A 26,163-nucleotide genomic window follows, 5' to 3' on the forward strand; every position below is an offset into this window, starting at 1 on the left:
CGATCGTACGTGCCTCTGCCACAGCTCAGCAGAAGAAACCACAGTCAGAGAGAGCCAGTGATCGGCGAACATCCGTGTTGCAGGTAGTCGGTGGAGAGAAGACAGTCTGCGGCAGAAACACAGCGGGGCTCCGGCTTCTCTCTGCTCCTGCAAACAGCAGCTCCTGAACCGACCCGGGGATTGTTTTTTTCCGGTTTCATTCCGTCTTTTTCTGAGTCCTCTACCTCTTCCTCCTCGGACACCAAGGGATGGGGGAATGATCAGCACCGACTCCCCCTCGCCTCCTCCTCCTCTTCCTCATCCTGCTTCCTCGGTCGGTGTCCGTCTCTGTGCCCAGGATGAGGGCCCCGCTGCTCGGCCAGGCTGCGTTGTTTGCGGCCCTGTGGGCGCTGAGCACCTGCCTGACAGGTGAGAGCTGCTGCTGCTGCTGCTGACACACACACTAACACACACTGCCACACAGAGGCTGGTGGTGTGTCTGTGTGTTTATTGTGATGTTGGTCCTCTGTAGTGACCACCGCTTTGTTTTTTTCTGTTTCCTGTGTTTCATGAAAACGCTTAAATGACCTCCATGTATTCAGTGTTGTTGATGACTTCTTACAGTGCAGTATATCAGAGGCTTTACTTCTGTGGCAGTCAGCACATTGTTGGAAAATGACCTTCTCATGCCTTATTGTTGTGCTGTATCTCATGTCCTGTGACTAAGTCTAAGTGGACTATAAATATCATAAATGTAGGCTTTACAGCAGTCACATTTGTCAGCAGCTTGAATTATTTAACCACCAATAAACATACCACAAAGTGTTTTAGGCTATATAAATTACTTTCTCGACTTTGGTGACTGAAACATTAAAACTAATTTAAGGAACAGTTATCACCAAAACATCTGTAGCCTATATTACTAAAATGGTAGATGGTTATTTTTGAGAAATATATATGATTCATAAAACAAAATAATTAAAGCCCTGATAAAATGAGGTTTCTATATTTGTAAAAGTACAGACACTATTTTAAAATAATTGTCCTTTAACTGTAACAGACTCAGAGGAACTAATACCAAAGTGAAAATGTGTTTATTCTGCTCCGATATGTTGAGTGAAACATCGTGAAGGTCTTGTTTTTACTGACTTGTTCTGATCTTCACTGACCAGATCTTTCAGAAATGTCATGCTGCTTGGTTTTAAAGCTCAAATGATACGTTATTGGCTTTCAATGTTTTATCATCATGTTCATTTGGATTTAAACACAAAAAACTATTTTGTTAGGAAAGCTTTTTCCTCTTTGAAAACATGATGAATGTTTTAGTATTCAATTATTTATCAGTTTATCCAATAGAAAAATGACCCAATAATCCAAGACTGAAACTAATATTATCTTAATGATCAAGATGAAAAGATTGCCTCTGATAAGCAAACAAAAAGATTTGTCTGCAAAATCATGAAGCTGGAAAATGTAAAAACATCTGTAACAGTTTTCAGTAGCAAACGAATGGTGATCTCTTCAAACTGATGTTTTTGTGGGATAGTTTTTTTTCTAATAATGAAATAAAAGAATAATTTCAGGTCTAGATTATATAAGTAATCATTATCTTATCAGTGGAGTTTACGTGAAAGTCACAATTTAAGATTGTTTAAAGAGAGATTACTGAGATCTGATTTGAGGAAACGTTTTCTTTATTCAGTCTGCTCTGAGTTTTTTTGGGTTCATGCTGAAGACAAATCTTCATCCTTTGTTTATATCACAGCCGACTTGTCCTCGGATGATGGGTGTTGTAGACTGATATTTAAGGACAGAAATATTACAAATACGGATAATAGCTCCAGGCTTCTCCTCGTGGTGACGTGGGCATCTGTCAGAGAGAGCGTTCATAAATCACATGAGACAGAGAGGTGGGGGAAAAAAACCAGACTCCGATTCAGAGTCAGGGGAATGAATGGATGGGAGAGGACGCGTGTCCTCGTTTATCTCTGCTGAGGTGTCAGCTGTGGTCTGCTTGTCCTCACAAACACATTCCTGCTGTGAGTCTGAAGAGTCCTCCATCACCAACAACGTCACAGTTTATTCTGAGACACTCTTTTTTCAGAGGGGAAACAGCAGAACTGAGGTGTCACATTATTTTCCAGACACACACACACACACACACACACACACACACACACTTTTCTTTGTCTGCACCACAGTATAGTGAATAGTCTGTAGTTGGACTATGATGTGACACTTCTGTATGACTCACTAAAACAGAGAGAAGAAGGGGGGATTCATCCTGGTTATGTGTGACAGTCCTAAATTAAACACAACAAAAAACTAACAGAGCCAGGACTGAATGGAAGTAAAATAGCTTCTTAATCAAAATAGCATAATTACTAATTATTTAATTTCAAGCTTCTAAAGTCAGGATGTATAGTGGAAAGCAAAGTGCAGGTCCTATTTCATGTGAGTGTTGTTAATAGAAGCCAATGTGGAAGTTCAAAAAGCTGCATTTCCTCGTGTGTCCACTAGAGGCTGCCTCCTTCTGTGAGTCAATCCCCATAGAGCCCCATGTTAAAGTGTCCAACTTTCCAGCAGAAAGCAACATGTTTACAGCCTGGTACAAAAAGAGTTTTGGTCTTTCTAGCTCATTTCTCTCTTCATGACAACTGTACCGGCTGTATTTGTATACAATGACCTGTTTTCATTTATATTAAGGTTAAAGTGATGCTATCTGCTAGGTGTCACCTCAGCCCCCTGCTGGCCAAACCAAAACTGGTAGAAATGATCTGTTTCTCTGTGTCGTTTATGATACTGAGTCCATCTCAGAAGTCTAAACCGAAGCTTTTCCTCTGTGAGAGAAACTCTGGTACTAAATAGCAGGTAAACTAGACTCCCGTTGTCTGGCTTGTCAGCGTTCATTGTTTATTTTATGTTTCTTGGATCATTAGACAGCCCAGGAGTCGTATAGTTCTGGCTTTTCCCCAGAGATATACTCTGGTTTGTTGTTATTTTCAGATACCCAGATCATGTCTTCACTCACTGCTCTCTCAGCGTGAGGCAGGAGAGCGAGCGGTTTGTCTGCTATGTTTAACAAGCTCTCTTCTTCAGTTTGATAAATTAACAACTGTGTTCAGAAACTACCGCAAAGGGAATCTCACTCTGTTGGAAACACAAGGACCAACCACAGACTAGCCTGCTCATTCGCCTGTTGATGAATAATCTATGAGAGTGGGTTGTTTAACTTTAATTCCTGGCATTAACCCCTCGCTTCTCTCTGGCTCCTCCCTCTCCATGTATACTCTCTTTTTCTCTCTCTCTTGCGGTCACGTTCTCTGCCTTTCTCTCTGAAGCGAGAGTGTGAGACGACTTGAATGATGGGATTTCAAAGTGTCTCCATCCCTGTATTGGTGTCCAATTTGATCTCCTTCGCGCCCTTTTGCCCCCCTCCTCCCCCAACCCCGTCATGAAAAATCACGTTATTTTTCAACCAATCAGATTAATTTAATGAAACTGTTGCAGTTTGGACGTCAGCATAATAAAACATGTGACAGAAGACAGAAACAGAACAAAACAAACATGTTTAAAAAACTCTTCATTGACTTTTTGACACCATTTTTCTTCCATGGCACACACTCGCGACCCCACACAACGCAACCCACTGAAAACAGCTCCGGGACCAACTTCTGGGTCCCAACCCACCAGTTGAGAACCACTGATCTAGACTCCTGTTAATGTCTTTATTTCAGCATTGTTTCATTCCTCCTGCACTTGCACAGGTGTTGTTTATCTCTAATAGTTGAACTCAGTTACATGCACCATGTCAGCCGTGGGAAAAGTGATGTCTGCGAGTACTTTGACAAAAAAGGCGATCATAATGTAGACATGTGGCGTTAAACTTGCATGTCATAGACCTGCTGGTTTGATGCTCAACCACATGAGCTTAAAGCACAAAGAGAAACCAGCAGAGACTGGAGATATGCTCCCATTCAGTTTTGTGGAAGAAGAAGCTTTTAGTGTGGGACTATTTTCTGCAGTGGATTAATCTCTAGTGAGTATTTCTAGTAGTATGTGGTATTGGGTGAAAATAATGTGCAGGTTATGGTGATAATATCGATAATGAAACATGAAACCGAGAGCAAAAGCCGGTTTCATTGATTCTCTTTTTTTGTGTACAACAATGGAGCTCTATGGCAACCGTCTCCGTGGAGAAAATGGTTGTATAAGAGAAGGTTACATAAGTGATGTCAATGTTCACAGGGTATTGTTCAGAAATAACCTGGTATCTCAGCTTTTTATGAAGAAATTAGAGCTTGTGAGTTCTCATCCAGATGACCAGCGGGAAAGTCTCCAAAGATAAATCTTTGTTCGTTGGTCAGGCTTTGTGAAGCTCCTGCTCATTCAGCTGAGCCGAGGGTTTGTGAGGTGGAGGTTTGGGCCTCAGGCTTGGCTGCGGTACCTGATGAGCTGAAACCAGGCTTCCACTCAGGCTAATACACCACACATAACCTGATTAGGGTCTGTGTTGGGGGGGCCAGTGATGCTGCTTGCTCTGCTTTTTTTTTTAAAGGATGCTCTGTGCTGCTGCTGCTGCTGCTATAAAGGCCTCTTTCACTAATAGCAGGATGAAATGTTTATGATTGAAGTCTGTTACGACTTAACATAAAGAAAACATAGAAATTCACATTTAAAGAAGATAAAGTTACAAATAAAGTTGTGAGTATCTTTTCTTTCTAGACAATCAGGATCTTTGCTGATTGCACATTTTGAACATGGAGGCTCAGATGGTTTATGTCTCTCTCAGTCTGTATATTTCTGCAGCAGTTGCATTAGTTGTATTGGCTCAGTGGAGGTCCCTCAAAGATTTAATACAGCTAATTCACTTACAGATCCCATGCACAAGGATTTCCTGACATGACTATTAATTGCTCCTCAGTTCATTCATACTTGGAAAAGACCCTGTGTAAAAACCACTGAACCTCAGAATATCAGTTTATTATTCTTCTACATACAAATTAAAAATCTTCTTAAATGAAGAGTGAGGTTGCCAAGTTTGGTATTATTGTTCTGCTACAAACACAAACCATGAAATTAATCTGGCAACCGAATTATCCCCTGAAAAAACTAAAATCTTAGCCAGTGTATTTGTCTGATTTCAAAAATTTCTTGTTACACTTTTTATAAGACACACTCTTGTGACAAGTCCAGATACAATTCTGTCTGTACACTTCCTTGGCCCTGGCACGCTTGGAAGAGGTGTCCTTTGGCACGGTACAGTTCATTCACGAGCACAAGCACAGGTACACAACGTGGACAGCCCTTTAATATCGAGATATCACAAAGTGTTCTGTCTCTATCTGACTGAAATGACTCAAAATAAGCCACAAAGTCAGTAAAGTAGCTGTCATGCTCTGTGTGTTGTTCTCTGATGTGCGGACTCGGACTCACTCTACCACTTGTCCATTTTAACTTTTTTTTATTTTTTTTATTTTAAGTCCCCCTGTCTCATAAACTGAGCATGATCATGTCAAACTATTTATGTGTTGTATTACGACGTTATGTACAAGAGGTAACTGTGCTCAGGCCCGGTTAGTCCTGGAGCAGTGTGAGTGCAGGCCAGCAGGGGGAATGGGGAGGGGAGGGGAGGGGGGGGGGGGGGGGGGGGGGGGCAATGGTGCTTAACCACGGTACAGGATAACTGGGCCTAGTGTGAGTGCACCCTGATGGAAGTGTGTAGGGTCCAATCACTTGAGCATCTAAGGGTTAAGTTTCAATCATTGAGATGGTACATCTTATTTAAAGAAGTAACATTTTCCTGTTTATTTTCATTTTTTACTTTTTGCTCATCTTCATTCATTTATAATGTTTTCTTTGATGACAATGTTACTTCTATTTCAAAGGGCATCAATGTACAACACACTAAAATTGTTTTACTCTTGCTAGAGAATGTTCTCATGATTTTGAACATTAGTAATGTTGTGGAATTAATGTATGCATAATAATCGTAATAATCTTCAAACCATGACTATTTCTCAGACTGCAATGGAACCATCACCATCTGTAATGGATGCAGCCCTATAGTCCCAGCCTTCACAAACTGAGCAGTGAGAGACTGGGGCGTGAATAAACCTTTAAAAAGCAGTGTGGCTCTCTTTCACTTTGCATGTGTCTCGTCTCTTCTCTCCTTCTGTGAGGTCAACCGGCCCCCTAGCTGCTCTGAACTCAGTCAGCTTGGTTCAGTACCAGTCTTTCACTTCCTCGCATGGACTACACATAAAGTACACAGCTGTAAGAACACATTTCTGTCTCAGTGAATGTGATTTTCAATCTGCTGAGTATCTCTACCCCTCAGATGAGACACTGACAGAGACTCCACACGGGTCACTTTGTCTGGAGAGAATGCACATGAATGACATGCTTTAACAAGGTTTCTATTTCTTCCCTTGAATCGTATCCTAGCTTCTATTTTAAGAGCCCTTTCTGTGAACCTCGACACCAAGCCTCAGATGATGGAGCTTCTTCTTTTCACCGCTGTGAATCAGGAATAGAAAGCAGTATAATTAGAATATCTCGTATAATTATCGTGTCTCTGCTTGTGAATCTTTGACACCTGGTGTTAGTGAGTTAGATCTTCTTCAGGTGAGCTGACTCTTCTCTAAGCATTACTGGAACCACCGTCGTTAAAACTTTACTCTCTCTTCAATGTGATTTATGATGTCAAAAAACAAATCCACACTTATCAGTATCATTGTTTTTCTAGAAATTTAAACACTAGGGGAGACCGGGGGGGGCGATTGTAACACTCTTAATTCCTCCAATAAGAAACGAGCTAGAGTGATGCAATTACTCTGCACATGCTCAGAAGACTTTTCCCTCTGCCTCTGAAAATGAGCAGGATCAATTCACCACGGCAACATTTCTGAGCAAAAAAAATATTTTGATGTATCCTGAATCTTGGTCTCAGTATTTTTCTACTATACTGTCAAAAGTTATCACGACTGTGAATTTAAACTAAGATCAATTTTAAGATCATGAACAAACTTACTTGGTGTATAGATACTTTCTCTTTCTTGTAAAGACTGTACAGGGGTTGGATTTTTCTTACAACTCTTCTATTATGATTACATTAGGATAAGAGTTTTGCATACATTATCATAATTAGGGGCGTGGCTGATTAGACTGACAGGTGGGCGTGTTGTAATTGTTTGTCAGGATGCTTAAGGTCCCCCTCAGCTCCACCTCTTGGTCTGTTAATAGATTGATGGAAAGCTAGGAAGAGTCAGTGTTCCAAACATGGTGTCTGCCATCGCTCAGCTTCAAAACATCTCACTAAAAAAAACAATGTGTGACTGAGACTACGTCCATATTTTATACAGTCTATATATTTTTTTTTATCAGTAATCGCTAGTGCTTACAAAATTTGGCCTGTACCCTTCAAAGTAATGTGTTTGGTAACCAACAACGTATTCAATTCAGCCAATCTTCATAACAGTATTACTGTCTTTAACCCTCTTTAAATGAATTTAAGAGTTTAAAGCTAAATTGATTTGTGTTTTGACGCTTTTTTATAAACAAAACAAGCTGTCAAAACAACATTTTTGATAAGAATTCTGTTTTTTTTTACTTCAAGAGACACATGTTAAATTCATTTTATTCATTTTTTTTTTTCAAAATTCGATCTTTATTTAACCAGGAAAAACTCAAAGACATGAAATAACAAATATTTGTCACGATTGCCCAACAGATGTCTTGCATAGCAGCCAGACGTGTCTGCTTCCAAGTCATTTAACATCCTCTTAAATCATCCAATCAGAGCAGCTCATTAAGTGTCAGGTCTTTCATCCATCTTAATAAAGGGAGCAGCAGACTTAACAACCTTTTTCCCAGTTCTGACCTTTGCAGCAGACAATCAGAAAAGTTCCTGGGACTGATGGTTAAAAATGATTGTACTCTTCTGACCCAAAAAAAAGACTTGTAGATAAGAATAGAGCAATGTGAAAGTCTACATGTGGACAAAGAGGACCGTCCAACATGCATTTACAGCAAACAATGATGAGTGAAGGCTTTAAAATGAGTAATCTAAGCTACGTGATACAAAGTATGCAGAGCATGTTTTTGTCTTTTTTAAGCATTTATTTTGAGGCTTTTTATGTGTTTATTTGAGAGACAGGACAGTAGATAGAGTCAGAAATCAGTGTTAGAGTAAGAGGAAAATGCAATGCGGGAAAGGAGCCACAGGCCAGATTCGAACCCGGGCCACCCACTTTGAGGACTGCAGCCTCGCAAACATACCAGGCCTTTTAGATTCAAAAGGATGGTGGTATTTGATTCTGAAATAAAATCCAGTTCAAGTCGTTTTACTTACTCCTGAATTTGAGGTGCAAATAACATTGATTACTTAAGCTTTAGGATCTCTAAAGAACCTTTCTAACAAAATGATCGTGTGTAGATGTGTTTAAATCCAAGGTTTTGAGTCATAGCTCTCCAACATTCTGCTTGGTTGAAACACGTCTCGTTAAACATGAGCCCAGCCTTGAACGTTTAAGCGCAATGTTGGCCTTAAAAAGATACACTGAGTACATTTAAGGACAGGACATTCAGTCCAATAGTAAGACGTAGATGAAAGAGAGAATGAACATGAACGTTGATCAAACAGGGAAGAAGGTTGCTAGGAAACTGTGATTTAACAAGAAGGAGGATTTGACACTGAGGGGATGTCACTGGTGCTCAGAGAGGAGAAACACTGACATAAGACACTTCTCAAACTGCTTCTATAAGGCCGCTCTGCAGTCAGTCTTATTTGAATGTGGATTTATTCAAAGCAGTGAATGTGAAACAGTTCTGAATTCACCCGAGAGTTTTTTTTTTTTCAGCTCATTGTCGGATGCAACAGGTGAACGAACACACACACACACACACACACCCACACACACACACACACACACACACACATAGTTGACTGTTTATTTGTACTGAAACACTTCCAAGACTTAAAAATGCGAGGTCCAGAAGTCAGGCGCAACACTGTGACTTTTTGTGTCTCCACTATTAAGGAGTATAACCAGAGACTTTAATCTGTAAAAGTAAGAAAATTCTCCTCTTTGCTTCAAATAACACCTTCGCCTCAGGCTTTTCTTCTGAACACATGCTTCAGTGAAAGGAAAACGACTAAAAAGAAAACTGTTGTCTGAAGTTCATACCTTCTGACCTTCATCAGTCAGACGAGTACAGTTACTTAAAACCTTAGATCCCAGGACCTTTGACCAAAAGTCAGAACTGAACTGGGGAAAAAGGCGTTTAAGTTTTCTGCTCCCTTTACTTGGAACGAATTACAAAAAGAGCTGAAACTTAACGAACTTCTCTCGTTGGATGCGTTTAAGAGGAAGTTAAAGGACTTGGAGGCGGTAGATGTTCTCCCTGACGTGTTCGTGGATGATTTTGACAAATATTTGCTGTTCAGATGTGTTATTTGTGTCTTTTAATGTCTAATGATGTGTTTTATATATTTGAATGTTTGGCTGCTCGTTTGTTTGTGTAAAACTGTTAATTGTGCTGCTGCCTGTCTCGGCCGGGACATTCTTGAAAAAAATAATGAAGGATTAACTCCTCGGTCAATGCCTCGATTTGATTGCTGCCTGAGAAATTTTTCAAAATCTTAAATGTTGTTCCTTTTAGATGCATGGGAATCCTTTAAAGATTTGTACTTTTTCTTGGATGATATGGAAATATGTTTCCAACCTGTTCTCAGACTAATAACCACAATGTGTGAACTCTTTTTTACAACTACTTTCTTTTCTTTGAATTCAGTTCTGGGCAATGTGTCTGAGAGCAACAGGAGAGCCTTTTGTTCCTCTGCTTTCTGCTCTCCAGCAGACAGTTGCAAAGCTTTGCATAGATTAGCCTCAGCTGTTTTAGTCTCCAAGGACAGACCATTGTGTGTGTGTGAGTGAGGTGAACACTTTGATAGCTGCTACAGAGTTGGTGTTGGTCATAGTGCAAGCATGGGTCAGTGTGCTTCCACAGTTATGAGAGAAACGTGTCAGAAAGGCTTGTTTCAGTGTGAAAAAAGTAACATTTTGATACAACAATTCATGTGACTTCATAGGAGATGTGCACTCGTTGCATATTTTGCTCTGCAAAGACGAGCTGCATTACTCCAAATGTCCCGATTTCACTGACGACCCTTTTTCATTTTGCATTTGTCGTCGCTGCATTTTTCAGCTTGACACTGCAGCCTGAGACAAACCATCCATCCTTGACTTTTGCATCCATGTGATGACTCACCCCCTGTGATGATGTCACACCTCCCTCAGTTGCCATGGCAGTCGTCCTGGCAACCAGCGTCTGTGTTCCCTGTAGCAGAGACCGCAGCGACTCTGACGGTGAAGCTAAAGGGGTTAATATTGATGGCTGGGACTAATTACCCCCCCCCCCCCCCCCCCCCACCAAACGGCACTGAAGAGGCTCTGCGGATTTATTCAGATCTGCCGCCTGGTTTTCACTCAGGCAGACTTTTTCTAAAATTAGAAAGAACTGTGAAAAAGAGAAAAGGCTGCAGCGTCACAACAACACAACAAGTGCAACAGATACTCCCTGTGGTGAAGAACATGCAGCAGCGCTGTGTTTCTCACTGAGGGGAGTGAAAGGGTGAAATGGAGGAAAAACTGGACCCCATGGTATTCTCATTTATAAATGAGAAGACTTGAAGACATTGAATTAAAATGTGAGGTCATAAGTACGAGAGGTTAATGTTTATTTTTCTTGTCGTTTCTTTGCTATCTTTTTTTTAATTTAACCTGCTTCCGGTCAGATAGAGTTAGAGTTTCTATCACAGTTTCTTTTATGAGATGCTTTTTGCTTTTTTATCTGATCTTATCTGTTCTATTTTTCTTATTGCTTTGTTTTTTTTCCTTTATTTCTTTATCTCTTTATTTTCTTAATCTTTTTTTATTTGTTTATTTCTATATATTCTTCTGCTTGTTAATTAAAAGAAAATCATGCATTTGTTTGTTTCAATAGAAGAACCCAGTTTTCATCCACAATGAATAGTTAGACACGTTGATAAAAAGACAGATAACCTTCTATAAGTTGTATTTTCCTTCAGGATCAATCAAGTTAATTAAAGAAAACAGGTTTTTATATGTTAGGTAGAGCTCTAGTCAAGACCACACTAAACGAGACCAGAGTGCTCCGAGTCCGAGACAAGACCAAGACATTTAGGGATTGAGACCGAGTCAGGACTGAAAGCCGGACAGGGTGAGACAAGACCATAACTATCACAGAAAAATCTTCATCTTGTTTGCAGGGGGCGTGTCACTCATTTGAAGTTATTTGTTGTTTTAGGCGGGGGCTTTTATTCTTCTTATCACTGTGATGAAGTGGACAAATATTCCGTCAGTGGTGGTCTTAAAATTTGGAGTCCGTCCAGTCTGAGATCGAGACAAGGCTGAGAAAAAATTCTCTCAATTCCGAGACGAGACCGAGTCCTGCAAAAAGTGGTCTCGAGATTGATCTTGAGACCAAGACCGATCCTGACAACACTACAACATTAATGTCAGGACACTTTGAGTTACCTCATTATAGAAGGTATCTGACAACCTCAGCCAACGGTCCTCTTGACCTAGAGAAACACACATTTTTGTTTAGTTGGCGTTAACTATTGGTGTTAATTTACAAAAAGTCCAAGGAAGATGTAAAAAGCAGCTTGTAGTTCAACCAGTCCCAAAGGAATTTGGAACTACATGTAATGACATTGTCATCATCAAAGTATCGATGTAAAAAAAAAAAAAAGATATTCAAACATTTAATAAAAATATTGTGTCTGTCTCTGCAGGCTCTCACCTGTGTCCTCGAAGTCTGGACTGTGCCCGAGCAGGACGACACTTCTGTCAGCTGGGCAGCTCGCACTGCGGACCCTGCCTCCATCCTCTGGTGGAGAACTCCCATGGGCGCTGTGTGGTGAAGAGGAGGCTCGTCGCTCACTCTGTTAAAGCTGTCAAAGGTAAGGGAGGAGTCTTTGATTAACAATGTTTATAACATTTCAGAATAATTTTTTTTTTTGGCTCAATCATAAATATCACAAGTAGAAAATGTCACTGTACTCTCCCTCTGTCGCTCTCTCACACACACACACACACACACACACACACACACACACACACACACACACACACACACACACACACTCAGCATCTCCAACAAATACAAGCTAACTAGCAAGCTAACCAAATATTACCTGTCAGTTGGAGGTCTGCAGATATTTTTTCTCTCGTTCATATCCTTGATGATGGGAGGGGGAGACACATCATACCTGCTGTTGCCATGGTGACTTCAGACGCTGCCTGCAGGCGTACTCACACAATAAAAAAAGCCCTGAAGTTTGTGAATCGGCTCATGGCTCTGCATTCACTGTCCGAGAGAATGCAGTCGTTAAAACCAAAATCTCAAACATGCCTGAAGTTCATTCGAGCAGTCGGGAGCAGCTGATCGGACCGTCATTGGCACACGTACTTTCCTGCACCCTGCACAACAAACGACTTTCGATTGAGCTGAAATCCGGCCCGAGGCTACAGCTCGGGTAAAGAAGCTGTTCCTCACAGTTTGTTAGTCCGGGTTTTAATGATGCGATACATTTTCCGACAGTCTGTCCTGGGTGTGTTGTTTATACAGGTCTGTACAAGTCCTTTGGTTTTCTTTGGATTTAGGGGGGAAATAAATAAATAATAGTTATTATTGTGAATGGAACAACTTAGTTCTATAACTAAACTTAAAATATGTATGTGTATCTGGTTTGACAAGTTAAGAATCTAATTTCCCCCGTTCAGTCCTGCTGATTAAATGTTGAAGGAAGAGTCAGTAGCTAAAAAAAATAACTTCATTTAAATGTGACAATAGGACCAAAAAAACACACAACCCCAAAAAGAACAAACAGCAGAATGCTTGAAGCTACATGTGAGGTGTTATTCCTCTCTCAGATCGACTCTGAATGATCCGTTTTTCTGCCCCTCTGTTCTTCATCCACACATGAGTCATGTTCGTCAGGAAAGGTCGACTTCAGAGTCTCCCAGTGGGTGTAACTGGAGCTCCAGCCCCCGGTCAGCAGTGTGTCTCAGAGATAATGATCTCCTAATGATCTGCTGCCGTGTCGGCTCCTCCACTGATGTAGAAGAGTGAGAATGAGTTAATGAATGTAGGATGTGACGCCGCTGTGCCCCTGCATCTAAAGGCCAGAGAAGACACAGCATCAAAGTCTCCAATAAGTTTAAGAAGACAGAATTACTGTGGTTAGAAGAGATAAAGCTTCACCACATCTTTGTCTGTCGGTGTTTGCCTATTTCATTCTGTCTGAAGACTTTATCACACGTGCACTGCTGAAAATGTCTACAAAATTTAAATTAAAATCTTCCTGACTTGCCTGTTCACGTATGCACCTCACAGCGGGAGACTTTCACTATCTGATGAAAGGTGGTGGTGGATGTACTCACAGTATCATCATCATGAGTGGAAAAGAACAAACTGGCAAGCAGAAAAGAGTATGAAGCAGCTTTACTTTGTGCCAGCCAATCACGGGTCGTGTGATATACTGTTAACTTTATCACCTACGCCTCCTCGCTTGCCTTGAGTTTTCCCTCAATATGTCCTGCTGCGTTCACACATCAGCTCACTCGACTTCATATGGAAGTTTAACTGGGAAGCTGGCAAGAAAAGAAATCTGGGTAAAGCCGTTTGTGTTCACACATGAAGCTCATCCTGAAAACTAAGAAGAGAATCATGACCTCAGTTTTCCTGACTTCTTTACACTCCAGATGTGATTTATAGAGTCTGTCTATCTGACTGACTGATTAACTGTCTATCTGACTGACTGACTGTCTGTCTATCTGACTGACTGACTGTCTGTCTGTCTGTCTGTCTGTCTATCTGACTGACTGACTGACTGATTATCTGTCTCACTGACTGACTGACTGATTATCTGTCTCACTGACTGACTGACTGACTGACTGATTATCTGTCTCACTGACTGACTGACTGACTGACTGTCTAATTATCTGTCTCTCTGACTAACTGACTGACTGACCGTCTGTCTGTCTGTCTGTCTGACTGACTGACTGATTATCTGTCTCTCTGACTTACCTTTCTGACTGACTGACTGACTGACCGTCTGTCTGTCTGTCTGTCTGTCTGACTGTCTGTCTGACTGACTGATTATCTGTCTCTCTGACTTACCTTTCTGACGGTCTGACTGACTGACTGACTGACTTGGCCGTCTGAATGACCGACTGACTGACTGTCTGACTGACTGACCGTCCGTCTCTCTGTCTGTCTGTCTGTCTGTCTGACTGACTGACTGATTATCTGTCTCTCTGACTTAGCTTTCTGACTGACTGTCTGACTGTCTGACTGTCTGACTGATTGACTGACTGTCTGTCTGACTGACTGACTGTCTGACTGACTGACTGACTGTCTGTCTGTCTGTCTGAATGACTGTCTGTCTGACTGAATGACTGTCTGTCTGTCTGAATGAATGAATGAATGACTGACTGACTGACTGTCTGTCTGTCTGACTGAATGACTGTCTGTCTGTCTGTCTGAATGAATGACTGACTGACTGACTGACTGGTTGACTGACTGTCTGACTGTCTGTCTGACTGATTGACTGACTGACTGACTGAATGACTGTCTGTCTGTCTGACTGTCTGACTGAATGACTGTCTGTCTGAATGACTGACTGTCTGACTGACTGGTTGACTGACTGACTGTCTGTCTGACTGACTGTCTGACTGTCTGTCTGACTGATTGACTGACTGACTGACTGAATGACTGAACAGCCCACAGTGATTGTGTTCGTCCCTCACAGTCATGCTCTCGTTGTCTTGCTCTCTGTTTCACTCTGACAGGTTTCTAAGACTACAGGAAAACTAACCAGACATTTTCCACTGAAATACCCTTGAAGTAAAAAAAAAACTAAGTTAGGTAGGAGACTGACCATTAGATGAGTTTCAAGTTGTCTCTGGCGTCTGACGTATGTCATTAAAGTGAGAACATCCAGAATGTAAGACAGCACAGCGATCTGAAACTAGAACCAAACAGCCCCTAAATGACCAACTGGTTTCTGGTAAGGTTTAGTGTGACAATCAAAAAAACAGGACTAGCAGGAGTGAAATTGAATTAAAGGACGAGACTGTTAAAATTATCTATTGTTTTTTTGTTTTAAAAAAGAATCCCATCTAATTGACAGAATTATTGAGTGGACAGTTAATAATGAATTAAAACTACAATCTGAAACATGTAAAAATCCTGCACGTCATTATCCATTTGGCTTCACTATGAAATGGACAAACATTTTAGTTGACTGATTCTATACTGTCCTCTTTTCAAATACAGGACTGATAAAAGATGTTTTAACGCAGTAGAAGATTAAAGAGAAAAAGAAGTAAATTATTATTTACATTTCTAAACTTTCTTGTAAGATAAGAAATGTGATTTTGCACAAATTTTGACTCTTCAACATTTACAGAGGGCTGCTTTCTGAAAAGATGATTTATTTATTTATTCTTTAAGTTATTTTGGGGGCCTTTTTGCCTTTACTTCAATAGGACAGCCAAAGAGAGAGAGTAAATGTGGGAAAGAGAGAGTTGGGGATAACATGCAGCAAAGGGCCGAGGCTGGATTTGAACCCAGCGCGGCTGCGATGAGGACCATAGCCTCTGCAACACAACCGCCAGGCTATCAGTGCCCATGGTGAGAGTGATTTCAAAAAAACATTCGGGACAAATATAGCCCATGTATAAAAAAAGGGGGAAAAAAACAAAACAAGGCACAGGCACTGCAGGTTTATTTCCCCAAAAATGATTTACAGACGTATTTCCAGCAAACAATCGTCTGTCCAGCTTTTTTACATCCATCAAGGTTGTTTCTTCACATCAAATGTGTCCTGATGGAGCCTGTTATGTTTGAATATTTTGATGGAAAGGTTTAGTAAGTTAAATATCAGGATTGTCATTTGGTGGATTCATCTCTAAAATTCCCTGAAATCTAAAAGATTATTACCCACTTACATGAGTCACACTTTCACCGTCCCACTGGCCCACATCCTCAGCAGAGCATCAAATCTGGATTCATCTGGTGCCGGAGTGAGTCAGGACTCCATCTCCATGCTGTAAACATCTTCTCTTATTTCACTCACATCACGGCTCTCTGAGACTCTGTCGCAGCCCGTGAGGCTTCATACAAACCATGTCCAGGCTTTCTTCATCTTCTCCTTGTCCTCTCTCTCTCTCTCTCTCTACTCTCTGTTGCCATAGTGATGCCTTACATTCATGATTCTGAGGGCAACCGGCTCCACCAACCACATCGTCTCCTCTTTTCTTTTTCGCTGCCATCAGCCCACACTCTGAGCAGCCGGGCCTGACAGCAGAGCACAGAGCCAACCGCCCACACACACAACACACACACACACAACACACACAACACACACACACACACACACACACACACACACCACACACTACACACCACACACCACACACCACACACCACACACACACACACACACACACACACACACACACACACACACAACACACACACACACACACACAAACACGCATCTTCTCGCCCACTCACTCTAAATAGTACTATGATGAATAAAAACACACACAGATAAACAGTATCTGACACATTTACACACGCATCCACTCGTTTACACACAGGAACCCCTCTGCACTTCAAAGATCACCTCTACACACACACACACACACACACACACACACACACACACACACACACACACACACACACACACACACACACACACACACACACACACTGCGTCACTGGGACTTCCTCCCACACATTAGCGTTACGACCTCCCGGGCAGCATGGTGTTGCTCTGCAGTGCAGCAGGATCACAGCAGGTGGAGGGAACATGGACAGGCATAAAAACGATCATGACTGCAGTCCCTTCTTATGCCACATGAGGGCAGTAAACCACTCACATAGCTTTTACCTGCCTGAAAGAAAAATAGTTTTGAATTTGGATCTGATGCCTTTTAAGGAGAGTTAAATGTAAATTTAAGAATAAAAAGAAAACATATATTTGTAAATATTAAATGAGACCTGGCTTGGAATTATCTTCTGTGAGACTATGGTGGTTAAATATTTTGCGTCTTGAGGTTTGACCTGCAGGGTTATACACACATCAGGTAGGTGCAGGGCAATCAAAAAAACAATGACTTCTTCAGTTCCAGCTCTCAGCCTGTCGTTCGGTTGACTGAAAGTTAGACTGAGACAGGTTTTCCAACATGGTGGCTGACGTTGAGCCTCCGGAGCCCCCTGATGTAACAGATGGGTGACGTCACTCAGGCTTTCGTCTAGTAACATTTACAGTCTATGGTTTTTGTTTTCCATGAAAAAGAAACCTAAAACTTGTATTTTGTTGTAGGAGGACTTCTATGTTACGTAAGTGGTGTGTGTCTCTCACAGTATTGGTAGTAGTGTGGGTTGTTTCTTTTTTTTTTTTTTTTGGCATATTTGAGCTCACTCGCTTTACGTATATATCCCGCCTCTCTCTTCTTAACCCGTTTAAAACACACCATGATCTATTCTGAACCCCTAACAGATAGATTTGATATGTATTTTTTAAGTTCTCTGTGTCCTGTTTTACTCTGCTCCTCCTCCCCTCCCCCTGTAACGGTAAATTTAGCAACTAATTCAACTTGTGCCAGTTGCTTTGTTAAGTCCCGTTTCCGTTGACCTGGTTTCTCTTCTTGAAACACGGCCTTCAGTTCACTCCTCAGTGGATCTGATATGTTCTTCTTCCCCTCTGATAGACAGAACTTCCTGTGAGATCATTTGTTTTCAGTCCTCTGTGGCTCTGAATGAGATTTTATAAGTCTGAAAAAATTACCCTGATGAGCATTGTAACTTATATTTGGACTTTAAAGAGAAACTGTGTGTAAAAAATGGGAGTTGTGGATGTTTATCTTGCATCGACAATCAAACTAAAAATGCTACTGACTGAGATGCATATCAGGAAACCAAACTACGGATCAAATCTAAAATGATCAGGATGACTCGGACTCTAATGCTCTCCTCCATCTCCTGCATTTTTCCTTCTCTTGATCCCCTCCAACTTTATTGACGGGCTGAGAATCGTAAAGGCTTCTTTATGCTAAAATATAGATTTTTGAAGGCTCGTTCAAGCTGTTGTTTTATGTTTCTAAAAACTCTCCAAACTTTCAGCAGGTTCTGTTCAAAATCCCAGAGTGATATTTGGTCCGCACATTAATCTGTTTCATTTTCAAAACCAGAAGCCATGGAGCATCCTGTGTTTATTGATCGGTGTTTTCAGCAGCCTGTAACAACAACAACAGGGACGACCTATATGTGGTTTCTGAGAGTCCCTGTCCAGTAGAAACTGTTTTAGAAATGGTTTTGATTGACACAAAATAAGTTGAGTTTAGACCGGTTGTAAATGTTGAAAATATAATATTATAATTTATATAATAATATAAAATATAATTTAAACTGAAAGGCACTTTAGTTACCATAGTTGTCAATCATTTTAGTGCTTCTATACCTTTAATAAACTTGTTTTTTAAATAATCAATGATACATACATATTATTCAAGTTAAATATGGATCAGTCAGTGTGTCGGTGTGTGACTTTTTTTATTTCTTTGTACTCCTTGTATATTTTCTTGCATGAAGGAGGTGCAGTACTGGATTCTGACAGGGTTATTCTTGTTTTGTGTCTCTGCAGGGAAGGTGACTACTTACCCTGAGCTGGACCAGGAGATCGACTTCCTCTCTGCCATCATCAGTGAGCAGCGAACTGAGTCCAGGCTGTCAGGTGACTGAAGAAGACCCTTCTCTACACCTTCTTGTGTTGTTACCACCACGTCCCTGCTCATGTAATAACTTTCCATCCCTTATCTCATCTAGCTCCACCCGTCCAGGATGTTCCGAAACTGGAATCCGACCAGCCCAGTGAAAGTGATCCTGCCAGAAACGGATCCACCACACAGCTGCCTACGAGTCCGAGCGCCGCGTTCACCAGCGTGCCCACTGCACCCACAACAAACCACACCCCCGCTCTGCTCAGAGACCCCATCATCGTCCCTTACCCCCCCAACGACCATGTCTTCATCAGTAAGTCCCTCTGTACTCTAAGACCATAACAGCCTTCATAATCCCCTGCAAAGTTTAAAGTGTGTAGTAAGATAGACGTCTACAAGTAAGCAGGAGTACATGTACTGTACACACTACATACACAAACATACGGGGAGGGATCAGCAAAGAGATTAGAAACTACCACTCGTTCCAAAATCCACACAAAATGAACTAAATTTAAAAAAAATTCAATTCTACGGGTTTGCTTTCTTGCAAGTGGCCCAATCTGGCAACAATCTGACATAGTTCAATTATTGAACTGTTATAAGGAGAACACCTTCTTGTGAATGATTTAGGAGAATAACCAGGCCGATGTTTCCATGCATTAGATATGAAATCTCTGTAAATAATCCAGTAAATAGGTCAGAATATGTGCAAGTGTCTCTTTTTATTTAATTAATTAAATCTGGTCTCTTTCCCTGTCCTGTTACTTCACCAACATTTGCACACGTTCACCCATATTTGTGGACAGCAGAGGTTCAGGCTCAGTTGGTAGAGTTGGTCGTCTCTTAACCGGAAGGTTGGGGGTTCGATCCCCAGCTCCTACATGTCCCTTGGGCAAGACTCTTAACCCCAAGTTGGTCCCACTGCTTCATCAGTTGGGCATGAACGAGTACTGTATGAATGGGATTAGTTACTTCTGATGGTCACTTTACACAGCAGCCTCTTCCATCAGTGTGTGAATGTGTAGGTGTGACCTGAGGTGTAAAAGTACTTAGTAGTAGTACTGAGTAGTCTAGACTAGAAAAGTGCTTTACAAGCTCAAGTCCATTTACCATTGAGTGAAAAAGTTGTGTGAGGAGGAAAAAACAACTGCAGTCTTTGATTCTGTCTTTTTTTGATTTTGGCATTTGGAAATTGAAGGTCAGACTTTACGCCTGTAACTGTGATGGAGGAATTTTGTGTCAAACACAGACACACAAGTACACACATTGTTTATCCGGGGTTTTCTCAGAAAGTTTCCCATTAAGAGAAGACTTTGGGGGGGGAAACATCCTGGGGAAAACCAGGATCTAATTTCATCTAAGTCCAGTAGGTATGAACAGGATAAGTTCTCATTTCAATCGTGGAAATAAAAAACATTTAAGAGTTCAGCTTTGAAAAGAAAAAAAAAACCTTTCTTAAAAACGTTGACACCACATGCTCTGAAATCTTGGGACTGACCTCACATCAAGTGCGGTGTTGAAGAGAACAGAACTCGTATGTTTCAGTGGATTAGTTCTGCCGCGCTACATTTCAGCCATCAATGCTGTTAGTTGTTGATCCTGCTGGATGTAACCAGAGGAACAAAACTGACTCCTGGTTATTTTCCGCAGCTCTTCTTTGAGCTCTTCACTCGGCTTCAGACACTTCTGCAGAGCTTTCAGACCAGGATCATGTCTTCCTCTGACATCTATAAACCTGCTAAGTATTCTCTCCCGCTGACGGCCTGTATGTTTTTCTTCACAGTCATGAGCAGCGTCTTCATCGTGGCCGGTTCCATGGCTCTGCTCATCGCGGGGGCTTGTTGGGTCAGGTGAGAGAGAAATTCAACCCTGTCTTCATGACTGCATGACTCATCATTCCTCTCTTTACAGGATTTGACAGTAAACTGTGCTGACTTACTGTTTTTTCTCTTATGACATTTAAATAATAAAATACAGAATCTGGAACAGATGAGGCTTTGTTGGAAGAGTTTCTGTACAAGGAAAATGATGCTGCTTTCAATGTATGCTAACAGAAAAGGATATGCATAATTCAACTCTTAAACCACATCTCACATGTAATTAAGGTTATCTTAATTTGCTATACTTATACCACATGTTTTAAAATGAAACAAGCTCTGAAAAAAAAGTACCAAAGCTTTAAGTAAATTTTGATACATCGCTACAATTCTAAAATTATTTTAGCTTCAGTCATACTTTAAACCAAAAGCCCGTGAGAGAGTCTGTTCAAATTCACAGGTTAGCAAGTACTGACGTTTCTCAAGTCTTTTTGGTGTCTCAAAAGTGTCGCAAAAGTTCTGTTCCTAACAATCAGATTTAGAGCAGAGGAGGTGACAGAAGAAGAGACGACAACAGAAACATTGTCAATGTTTTTTTTGCAATTGAGACAGTGTGCAGGAGGAATGAACAACAATAAATGACACTTTATTTGGTACCCAGGACTTCTACTTTGGTTACCGTGGTGCAAAAACAGTCATCGACATTGTTTGATTTTTACAAGTATGGTATCAAAGGTTAAAATCCTGTTACCGTGACAACCATAAAGATTTATATAAAGTACCATACAACATAAATTCAGGTCTGCTCTGTTGGTTGTTAATATTTACTTGTAGAATTGGAAGCAGATAATTCCACTCTGTGTTGAGTATGCATGTTCTCTATCTGCGTAAGTCTTACAACACAGTAAGATACTTGTGACATCACAGTGGGATTTTGAGAGAGCTGGTTTATACAGGGTCACAAACCTCCTCTGGTGCTTGATTCATGTTATATTTTGACCAGACCACAGCACAGATGTTTCATTTAGACCACAGGGGACTTTTTGAAAAGGTGGAGAAGGGGTATAATATGTCCTCTTTAATGTTTGAAACGTTGCATATTAGACCTTTACATTTTCAGAGTGATGGTCAGAGTTTTAAAATATCCCACAGTGCTTTCCACCTAATCACAAAGACAAAATGCATTTACACCAGTTCCATTTTTATTTACACCAACTGTATCCAAGTCTAAAAAACTGCGTTTGTTTGTTTCAGATTGCAGAAAAGTGTGCGTCTCACTCAGAAGGTGGAGTACCCGGTGTACGGACTGATGAGACCTCAAACCTTTGACAACATGGTGAGTACAAAGTCTCTATAATGTTTCAAAGACATTTTGAAAATCACAGTTTCAAAACCCGAATAAGTCAATTAAATGTTTACCAACTAATGATGTCATAAGTAGTGTTCCAAATTCTGCTTTTAAGAACTCCACCTGTAGAGGAAACTAGTGATAACTGTGGTTTAAAGCTGAAGTCATCAAGATGTCTTTAAGTAAACATCAGTTTGGATGATCATGTGTGAACTCAAGTATCACAGAATGTTTATTGACATGTCACCATGTAGTCTTCACAGCTTGGTCATGCTGCCCCCTAGTGGCCACTTAAATTATTACAGCTGCAAATTACATGTAAGGGTAATACAGAATACAGTACAATAATCTTAACTCCTTAAAATGTAAATTTCTCTTAAAATTATGGTCATGTACTGAGATTATTATTAGTAGGTGTACATATTGATTATTATCATTTACCACTTGTTATACTGATTTGTCTCTGATGATCCAACTACAGATTATTATGAGAACATTTAATATAAAACTATTTCTGTTTACCTGGATGTGGTTTACATTAAAGAGATACAAACCCAGGAATGCAGAGTATAGAGTTTAATCCTTAAGAATAAGATATTTCCATTTTTTGTTAAAATATAAAATATGAAACAAATACCATTACAAACTGCACATTTAATTAAGATGATGAATAATTGAAATACAGCATGAAGTCAAGAGGTAACCAGAGATCTGGATACCTGGTTTACAGTGTAAAAATAAAGTCTTACTGGTTGACCCCTTGAAGGAGAAACATGTGTCCCTCGAGCAGCCTGTGACGCACGGACACATGCTGCTCAAGTGAATGTCAGCTGAACAATGTGACCCTGATGTGGATGTTTACCCTCTGAGATTCTCACGTCCCCTCTGCCCCTCGCTGTTTTTGCAGCCCGGGGACAAGAAGCTGGCCCACAGTGCTCAGATGTACCACTACCAGCACCAGAAGCAGCAGATGCTCTCCCTCGAGAAGTGAGTCATCCTCCGACATGCTCTTCTTTTTTTGGGGGGGAAGCACGTGTTACTGTCTTGTCGCTTCCTGCCCTCTCCGCCTCCTCACATCTCGAGGTATCCATTGAATAGTTCATGACTGTGTGTGTTTGTGTGTGTGACCTCTGCAGACAACGAGACGAGCCAAAAGTTCCTGACTCAGGAGCATCCACAGACGAGGAGAACGATGAAGGAGACTTCACGGTGTATGAGTGTCCTGGTCTGGCACCAGTGAGTAAAACCTGCAATTATCTGAACTCTTATTGACTTAAACTGTTGATATCATCAGGTCAGCAAACTCAGCTCCAATACTTAAAGTAGGACGTAATGATAGACTAATTCCAGATAACTTTATACTTTTATTTTAAATGAAGATAGTCATGCAACTTGAAGAAATGTATAAATTAATTATGCAAATTGAAAGTTTTCATTCATAACACCAAAAAAAAACACAGAAAACTGTCACCAATCATTCATCTCTTATTAAGTGTTTTATCTACATTAAGCCACATGGCACACTTCTAAAGTTACCTGCATATGTTCTGTTCATTCACTATAGATCCACAGCTAAAACAAAGACAGACCAAAGCAGAGAAAACATTGTTTGTTATTCCTAATGAATAACAGTGTTCCTCAGAGTTTTTTTTCCCTCTCTGTCTCTCTGCAGACGGGGGAGATGGAAGTGAAGAACCCACTGTTTGACGACTCCACCCTTTACTTTCAGAGGTTCTCCAAATAAAACCCGGACACTCAGATGTTTCTTACTCTGAATGCAGGACTTGTGTGTAAACCAAATGTACACACACTGTACACATATAATCCTGTGCTCGTTGTCCAGCCCGTATAACGGACACGATGAAGAGTGTGAGGTCCCTGTGAGCAGGAGGAAGGACGTTTAAAGAAAGTCTCACGGCTGCTTGAAGCACGACTGAATCTGGGACCAATGTCTCCCCTTCTACAGCCACATCCTCTGCTTTTTACTCCTTTTTTTTTTACTTTCTTTCTTCATCCCTCTTTTTTCGTTCACACTCTGTCAGGAACCAGACTCACAGTTTGAATATTCTGAGTATAGCAGTATTTATCAGTTCACTCACAGATGATCGTGAAAATCCACTTTTATCAATCAGTAAATCCTTTCTTCATTTGCTGCAGGCTTTGATTTTATTGAAGTATTTTTTAACAGAAATGTGATTTTTTTTTTAAAACATCACGACCTCCGTGCAGCACCGTGATCTCTATCAGTATGTTATGTAGCCATCGTGTTCTCAGTCTATCTGTCCTCTATGCATGAATTGATGATGCTGTGTTATGAAGCCTGAGAGTCAATATGCATTTATGTACAAGTTTCTTGTGCAAACTTGCTATGATTATATATAAAGATATATGAGTTGAATGATTTCAAAGGAATTTGAAACCTCTTTACGTGGAACTCTGAACCAGAGCGACTCCCTCCTGTATATATACATTATCTGACTAACATGGCTTGTCCCCATGGTTACGCAAACTGTAAATAGCTGCTGACGTGTTGTACAGGAGCAGATGTTACCTCTCACTCAGTGTGTTTGTGAGTGCTGTGTCCAATATTCAAATGTTTGTTTCCTTATGGTAAATGATATATTTGCAGGGTTCCTACACTTGTGGAAATGACACGAGACGTTTCCCAAAGTAACGCTGTCCAGGTTAAAAACATATTTGATCTGTTATATTTGTGATTGTGCAGAATAGTTTTCAATGAACGAGTTTTGTAAATGAAAGGGAAAGCAGAGAGTATCCCAGCGACTTCTGAAGTCTCATTACAATGGTACAGCAAGTGTTTCAATCCCCTGAAGTCCTCAAAATGTAATATCTGTAAATGCAGGTATAAAATGTATCACAGGACAAAAACTCAACATGATGATAGAAAATATCTAAGATATAAGGAGCATAAGGAACTTAAAGGTCCAGTACCATACAAAATACACTTTACCATGTTTTTCACCAATATGTGTCTCTAGTCTGTCTACAAACCCTCCAATTATGAGAAAAGTCCATCCTCTCCATCTTTTGCCTGCTGCACTTTTCAGAAAGTGTGTGCTCAAACAGGTCGTATGGAGATTTTCCCTTTGTGACATCACAAAGGGCAGTAACCCCTCCCACAGCTAAGTGTTTGTTCTGCCTCATGAGTCTGCCTTCTCACCGTAAACAATTGGGCATGGTTCAAGAAAGCCCAAGCCACATCGGCTTCCAAAAAGGGGCGTGGTCAGACACAGCTCATTTGCATTTAAAGGTACAGACACAGAAACAGCCTGTTCTGAGCAGGGCTGAAATAGAGGGATTTATAGACATGATCAAATACAGGATCAGTGTTTTTTTTTCACAAGAAACTTCACAGACATGTTTTGGGGACCTCTGACTGAGACTTTTTTTTAAACTTGTTGAAAAGGAGGATAATATATGACCTTTAACCTTTAATCTTGTCAATGGATGTTCTCTGCTTTCCCTTTACTGAAGCTGCTGATCTCACCTGGGCTGAATACTGTACACACACCTGGAGGTACACACCCTCTCTCTGTCAAGGTGCCCCGTAGCATAGATCACATGTTGTATTAATGACACACAGAGGATGATTCTTCCCCTGGTGGATGTTTGTAACAGGAACCCTGGATGTAACCGTGGCCTCTCGCTGTCGTCTCTCAGGAAAGCCGCTCCGTGTGGCTCCTCTCTCCAGCTCGATCCCTTTCTCTCTCTGCCTCTCAGCTCGCCCACGAGCACGACGAACTGTACTTGACCTGCACACACCACACACACAGACGCACACACAGCCTCGAGTGTCTACATGTAAAAAAAAAGAAAGTATTAACACTGGAGATGTTTAACTGTGTTGTAAAGACTGTTTTATTCTAAACTGCTGATGCTCAAAGAACAAAACGAAGGGCGGAGGTGGGTTTACAGGAAAGACTATTCTCATAATGTTGTTTGCCTTTTTTTTTTACATATCTCTGCTTTCTCTTCACTTAAGCTGAACACACACCAAGCAGGTTGGCTTGTTGAAAGAACTCTACCTAGACTATGTCCTCTCTTTATACCGACTGTTTTCAGACTACACCATGTATACATTAGAGAGATCTTCTTTACCGCCCTGTTTAGCATGCATGAGGATATACCAGAGCCGAAACAAAGGAAATAAATATTTATACAATCTCAAGTGAAA

At 40.8% G+C, this 26,163-nt stretch overlaps 1 protein-coding gene across 1 annotated transcript; it reads left to right on the forward strand.

The window, feature by feature from the left end:
• npdc1b (neural proliferation, differentiation and control, 1b) lies at positions 1-26,163 on the forward strand. Its single transcript, XM_061037452.1, has 9 exons — positions 1-408; positions 11,801-11,968; positions 18,728-18,817; positions 18,910-19,116; positions 20,587-20,653; positions 21,875-21,956; positions 22,876-22,955; positions 23,105-23,204; positions 23,641-26,163. The coding sequence occupies exons 1-9, from the start codon at positions 339-341 to the stop codon at positions 23,710-23,712; spliced, it is 936 nt and encodes a 311-aa protein (XP_060893435.1). The 5' UTR covers positions 1-338; the 3' UTR covers positions 23,713-26,163.

This window comes from Labrus mixtus, chromosome 5 (genome assembly GCF_963584025.1).
Source record: "Labrus mixtus chromosome 5, fLabMix1.1, whole genome shotgun sequence".
Taxonomy (NCBI): Eukaryota; Metazoa; Chordata; class Actinopteri; order Labriformes; family Labridae; genus Labrus; species Labrus mixtus.

Coding starts and splice junctions, on each gene's coding strand:
- npdc1b (XM_061037452.1), top strand. CDS start 339: ATGAGGGCCCCGCTGCTCGGCCAGGCTGCGTTGTTTGCGGCCCTGTGG. Junction 18,818..18,909: donor AACTGAGTCCAGGCTGTCAG/GTGACTGAAGAA, acceptor TATCTCATCTAG/CTCCACCCGTCCAGGATGTT. Junction 22,956..23,104: donor CAGATGCTCTCCCTCGAGAA/GTGAGTCATCCT, acceptor TGACCTCTGCAG/ACAACGAGACGAGCCAAAAG.